General features: G+C 42.4%; 1 protein-coding gene across 1 annotated transcript; it reads left to right on the top strand.

Moving 5' to 3' along the window:
* Positions 1-298: 298 nt before the first annotated feature.
* Positions 299-6,650, top strand: LOC107193310 (forkhead box protein E1-like). Its single transcript, XM_015582713.1, has 2 exons — positions 299-1,484; positions 6,391-6,650. Exons 1-2 carry the CDS (start codon positions 299-301, stop codon positions 6,648-6,650), a joined length of 1,446 nt encoding a protein of 481 aa, XP_015438199.1.
* Positions 6,651-6,877: the final 227 nt, after the last annotated feature.

The following is a 6,877-nucleotide window of genomic DNA, read 5'->3' as shown; positions in this document are numbered from 1 at the left end:
TGGACACGTATAGTGTACAAACGGTGGACAGATATTTTTACGGAATTTAAGAAATTAGTGATAGAGTAGTGACCACATTCACCCGTACGGTTCAGTTTTCGCGAAGGATAAAGTATCGATTAATTCACTGGATTGTCTGGTTAGTACCTGGTATGTCAGTACGATTGTGTAAGGAGTTAGTTGTTTGAAGAGACTAACGTCGTTTTATAGTCGGTGAAGTGAATAAACCTGAATTTCAAGGGATTCGAGTAATTACGGTCTTAGAATGTCCGTCGCGGCGTGACGAACGGTAGACACCATGGACCAGACCGTGATCGTCCCGTCGAATCCTCGGGTCGCAACCGAGACCGCGAGGCTAGCCATGAAGAACGAGTCCGACGCGAGTATGCACCTGCACGATCAGTCCACTCTTGCTCATACGAACTCCGTGGTACCACGAGGCAGCCTGTCCATCACAGCTGGTCTGACCCAGGACCAGAGCCTGGACCCGTTGATGTGCAATCCAACCAGTACGGAGCTACCAAGGAAACCTGGTGCCCGTCGTCAAGAGAAACCGCCCTACTCCTACATAGCGTTGATCGTAATGGCGATCCAGTCGAGTCCAGGGAAGAGGCTGACCCTCTCAGAAATATATTCCTTCCTCCAACAACGGTTCCCGTTCTTCAGGGGAGCTTACCAAGGCTGGAAGAACTCAGTGCGTCATAATCTGAGTCTCAACGAGTGCTTCATCAAGCTGCCCAAAGGATTAGGTAGACCAGGAAAGGGACACTACTGGACGATCGATCCCTCCACGGAGTACATGTTCGAGGAAGGTGGGTTCCGTCGACGACCCCGTGGTTTCCGTCGCAAGTGCCAAGCCCTGAAGCCTCAGTATCCCCAGTACTTCGCTGGAACTGGCCCAGTAAGTGTTCAGCCACCTGGATACGAGAATCTGACAGCTGGAGCAATCGAGTACCCTAATGGCTATCAGAATCAGTATCAGAACTATCAGGAATACGCGATGTACGCTCCTGGTGCTGCAGTGTCGGCGGACTGGGCCTATCCAGAGGCGACCTACAAGACTCCACCCATCGCAGAGGTGACTTATAAGACCACCGAGGTCACCTATAAAACTGGCGAACCGTCGGTCTATCGAAATGGCGAGATCGTGGCGTTCAAAAGCGAGCCTGGTTACCCTAGAAGTCAGGATCCACTGGCGTACAGGCCCACAGAAGGATTCTCCGTGAAGGATCATCAACAGCATCATCCGGAAACGGTTTACAAGGAAAACGAGACCATGATGACTTACAAGTGCCAATCGAATAATACGCCAAGCACTGCTCAGACTCCTGGGCAGGACTATTACGTGGGGTACGGACTGAACAACACTGGTAACAATGTGAATGTCGCTATGCAGGGGATCAACGAGACGGGGAACAGCAGCCCCGTGGGGGGCAACGTCAGTTCGCCTCATAGCGGTTGTCAGACACCTGTCACGGATAATGGTGAGTACCATTGGATGGATTCTTTGAGGTGTTAATTCGTGGTTGATTGGGGACAGATTTGGGCAGAATTTTAATCGAATAATACACAGCGGAAAGCAGCAGTATCTAAGGGTGTCGTCCGGAGTTTTAAACAGTTAACCCCTCGGGTACATTTGACGTCTGAGACACGTCATTCACTTTTTTCCCCTAAGAGCGGATGACGTGTCTAAGACGTCAAACCAAAAATTAAACTTTTAGGTACATTTGACATCTGAGATACGTCATTTTTTTTTTTTTTATTGATCAATTTCATTCATCAATAAAAATATCACACTCTGCATAATTATTAGTAATTGTTTTTTTTTATAAATTGAATTTATTTCATTTAGTTTTATTTTGTTGTTATTAATTTATTTTTGTTTTGCAATTCTAATTAGTTGAAGACATCTTAATACTACATATGTCACCAATATTTTAGAAATAAATACATTCTTACGTAAAATGTACTGCCTTTACATACTACTCCAAGCAACCAAAAATTATTTCCGTTCCACATGCAAATATTTTCTCAAATAAATCCGTACCCAAGGGGTTAATGAGATTAAATAATTGTTCGAGAAATGTCGATTCATTGATAAAGTATTATTTTATTATAAACACTTGAAATTTCCACGTTTAAACAATTAAAAATGACGAAATACCTTTTTTTATCTTTTATTGGTTATTTGATACTTTTTATCTGGATAATGAGTTTGCCCATCTCTGATTGGGGGTTTGTTAACCTCTTTGTGAACAGCGCTATAAGGGAGTAGTTTGAGAATTTCTTGTGAAAAAATTATTACATATTAGTTATTTACAAATGTTAGAAAATCTTGCAAAAAATATGACACAGAAACGAGCTTGGGAGGGACAGTGCTATGTCGGTCATCGGTGACCGACGCAGCTTGAACGGAAGATTTACTATCACCGACATGGCGCTCAATGTATTAATGTTAATTTTAGGAGCGTCTTTAACCTTAAACTGTAGTTAAAAAGGGAAAACGAAATTCGTGACTCAACCTATTATTTTCGTGAAATTTAAATCATATTTTAAAGGCAGGAGAAGACCATTGATTCGGAAGAAATTAAAAGAGTATTGTAGGGTTGAAACATGTCAGCTTTCTGGATTTACACGGTTCGTCGCGGGACATTCGTAGAATTCGTAGACATGGATATTTCGACGTGACTCGCGAGTCTAGCTCGACATCTCGGAGCTGCGGACAACAGTGACAGTTCATAACAGTCGGGGAGGGGCCATCTGGAAAACCGTAGACAGTTTACGAGCGTCCAGGCGCCGGATACCGAAACTGTAGGCTACTCGAGAACAAAGTGTTTCGACACGTTTCCCATCCCCATTTTTAGGAAATCATCTTTAAAAAAAACTATTCAAATTTAATAGCCTGAAGTTTTCACAGTTTGATCGGATATTGGTGCAGATCACAATTGACTCCATATTGGTACAGATCACAATTGACCCAAAATTGGTACAGATCACAATTGACTCCATATTGGTACAGATCAGTATTTGACCCAAAATTGGTACAGATTACAATTGACCCAATATTGTCTCGCCACGTCGTTATTAGGGGATTAAACCTAATCAATGCTTGCCTATTTCAATGTTTTTCCTATACCGATGGAATAGAGGACTAGAAAATAATGTTCCAAGATCGTTAGAAATCATTTTACGGGACCAGTGGACGTAAAAGTGATTCCCATTTAATAACAGGGGTGAGAGTGCTCTTCGGGCGGGCCGACAGACACGAAATCACCGGAGTTGACAGGACCTATTAGCCGGGATGACATTTCTGTCACGCCCAGCGCGAGAAGTCGTAATTCGTAACCGGTAACCGAACACGTGTAAACGCAGCACGGTGACACGAAATTCCGGGGGACACGCGTTTCCTGTGTGATTAATTTAGCGTGGCGACCCCTGTTTCCACGAGGGCTGGAACGTGGCGATTAAACACCCGTTAAATATCTTTCTGTCACATTCTAAAAGACTAACGAAAGATGTCAACTCTGGAACTCTCTTATGGTGGATTCCGCAAATTTTTAATAAATATAAATTTAGTTGAAAATTTGACAGAACATTCTTAAAAGCTTTAAATTTCGATTGATACTTATGAATGAACCAGGGCCTCCATGAATGCAACAACGTACACTACGTTCATAAACAAATGGTCGTGAGAAACGAAAATACACGTTTCTTTTTTTTTTTTCATTCTTTCTGTATCGGTTACCGGCAGTCGCGTGCTAGTAAACGAGGTCTCGAATCGCTTATCGCGTAAACATTTACAAGTGGCGTAAACAAGATCGTTCTTTAATCTAAGTACATCGACCGTGGCTACCTCAAACACTAGTCCGGTTCGTTTATTAAACCTCTCGCCACGGAACCAGCTTCGATCCAGGAGAGGGGGGATTTTATGGTAGCGAAGATTACTATAACAAGCCACTGATTTGTTGAATCACTGTTATAATCGGTACCAGAGCATGTAAACAAATTTTTTTACAATTTTGAACTATCTCGTAAATTATCTACTTTTCCGACCATTTGACCCTCAGATTTTTATTCGTAGAATTACAGCATTATAATAATAACAGAATTTTGTTTAACGTAATAAATAAAAATGTACATACGACCAAGCTTCAACGCTTGATTTGAAGGAACTGGTAGAAAATTTTCCGAGGAAAAAGGCAAGAAACATTAAATTTCAATTTCATGATCTATGTGTTACATTTTTTCTTTACCATTTGATAATAAATATATGGATTCAAACTATTTTCTTTTTTTACAATTCTACGAAAACGTGACTAAGTTGTAAAATAGGGATCTCGTTAATTAGCCTTGGCCCAGAGCGCAAAATAACCTGGCGCCGGCACTGCGCGTAGACCAGGCAAGTCGTGTGTGGTCTCAATGGCCAGAGCCGTCACTCAGAAGTCTCTCCCCGTTGCCTCCGCATCTCAGAGGTTTCCCGACCACACCCCCCCTCACCCCTCCCACCAAAACGTAGCGTTCGCGCGAATTTTTTCCTTCCTTCCCCCTCCACCGCTGTCCTACTCTCTTTTCTTTTATCCTAAATGTACCGTACGTGTTCTCTGTGCATCGTTGAAAACGTCGACGGTAAAAAAGATCGAAGAACACCACGATCCAGAGCTTGAATATCGCGAGCTACAACACAACGATGCCCATATAGTAGCGCGAGTAGAACGATCGCTCCAGAAATACATCCAGGGGACCTGTGTAGAAAAAGAGAAAAGAAAGGGAATATAACGTGCCGGGGCCCGGCCGAGGAGGCGCCTGCGGATTGATCTCGTTTACACTTCTGCTGACTGAAACCGGCGAAGTGAGCCGGAAAAGGGGGTGGGGCGAGAGGGGTGTGGCGAAGGGGGAGGGGGTTGGGCGAGGGCGGAAGGGTGGGGCCCCCCCCTGTCTATTTCGCGGTGTATCGAGACGGGTGGAAGGAATGGATTGTAGTTTGTAACCGGGGAACAGCTTGAACGTGAACGGATCCGATGGTTTTGGGATAATGGATGATCGATGATTTCGATACGGTGCCACAGTGGCCTGGAAACAGAGATGGGTAAACTCATTATCTAGTAGTATTTCATCATTTTTAATTATTTAAACGTGAATATTTCGATTTATATAATAAAATAATGCTTCTTTAAGAATCGACATTTGTCGAACAATTATTTAATCTCATTGACTGAAGCTCATAAGGACACCCTTAGATACTGCTGGTTTTTACTGTGGATTATTCGAATAAAATTCTGCACAACTAGTGCTATGTGGTTTGCTATCGGGTTTCAATGATTACAACGTATCAGGAAATAAAGATTTTAGATTCCTCCGTGTCGGGGATTTTTAAAATGTTTAATTTAAACGATCTTCTACATACTTTTTGGTTCGTGTAAATTTATATAGAACAGTGTAGAAATGTTGCAAAAAGAGAATCGAGTGACCGTTCATGGGACAAGATAATTCAGAAAAAAACGAATCGAAGAGAAAGAGAGAAAGTTGAACAGGGACGACGAGGACGGTCGTCGAGACACGAGTGAAGTGGTCACTTGAGGAAGAACCGAGCTCGAGAGCTGCCGGAGTTTCAGATTTATCGTACCTACATACTCATACAAGGACAGATTTCGTATCGTGAGATATATTCTGTCTCTTTTCTCGTTGCTTCTACTCCGTTGCGTGTGGTCCCCGGTGAGATTTTTCGAAAAATTCACCGGTTCAAGGACGCGCTACTTGAACCGTTGGAAGCTTCGGTTCAAGTGTAGAATCTTCTCAATATTCGCAATACGGGAAGATTCTTCGAAGATGCAGCTCACAGAGACGATTAAAGAGACGAGAAAAGATAGAACGAAGTAAAATATTCTTTGTGTCCGTAAGTAGCACAAACGGTAGAGTTATTTTACATAAAAAAAAGAAATAAATCGAAAATAGAATACAAAATTTCTTGAAATTCTCGTCTATGACGTATTTTTTCTTTTCATTAGTAGTACAAACGAAAGAGATCATCTGTATAAAAAAAATATACACTGAAAATATACTACTTTTAATAGTTTTATATATATATATATACACTGAAGTGAGCACTTTAAAAAAATTGTATAATGCTGGCCTAAATAGGTTTAGTAGATCCAACGACCAACAGCCAAGAAACTATAATTAAACCGAATAACGTAACAATTTCCTCTTTAACCCTGATCTAAAGGCAATATTAATTCCTATCTATAACCACTGAAATTCAGAAGCCCATTAAGAGGCTACCTAGGTTACCAAAGGGGTTAAGGGTTAAGTCCATCCCCCTAAAAAACGAAATGTCCCCCTTGAATCTCAATGATGTTACAAATTATATAAATAACATTCTTTCTCTTTCAGGGATAAAGATGCAATGCTCGAACACGAATTCAACCAGCTCCGGTGGCGGACTGATCGACCGGAAGCCTTCGTACTTCGGCCATCCAGCTGCTGGATCGGTCACCCTGAGCTCGTTGGGCTCCCTGGGCTCGTTGAACCTGAGCAACATCGGCGGTCTGAGCATATCGAACATACCAGGCGGAGTTCCGTCGAATATACACCACGGGACGACGACGCCGTCGTCGACGATGTACTACGATCAGATCAAGTACAGCATGTGAAAGAACGGTGCTGGTGTCGGGAGTGAAACGAACGAAAAGAACACGTACTATTTTGTGGGGCCAGTAGCCGGACTATCAAAAAATGAAAAAGGAAAAAAAAAACAGTGCGAGGAGAGTCGAAACTCGGTCGAACTCTGTTATAGGAAGGAATGTATATGTATGAGTTGTAAAAAAAGAGGGGAAAGGGAGGTAGGATCTTACGATCGTGGTATCTTAAACGCCCTACA

Source organism: Dufourea novaeangliae, unplaced genomic scaffold, assembly GCF_001272555.1.
Source record: "Dufourea novaeangliae isolate 0120121106 unplaced genomic scaffold, ASM127255v1 scaffold7, whole genome shotgun sequence".
NCBI classification, from domain to species: domain Eukaryota; kingdom Metazoa; phylum Arthropoda; class Insecta; order Hymenoptera; family Halictidae; genus Dufourea; species Dufourea novaeangliae.
This window is presented reverse-complemented; position numbering and strand designations above follow the sequence as displayed.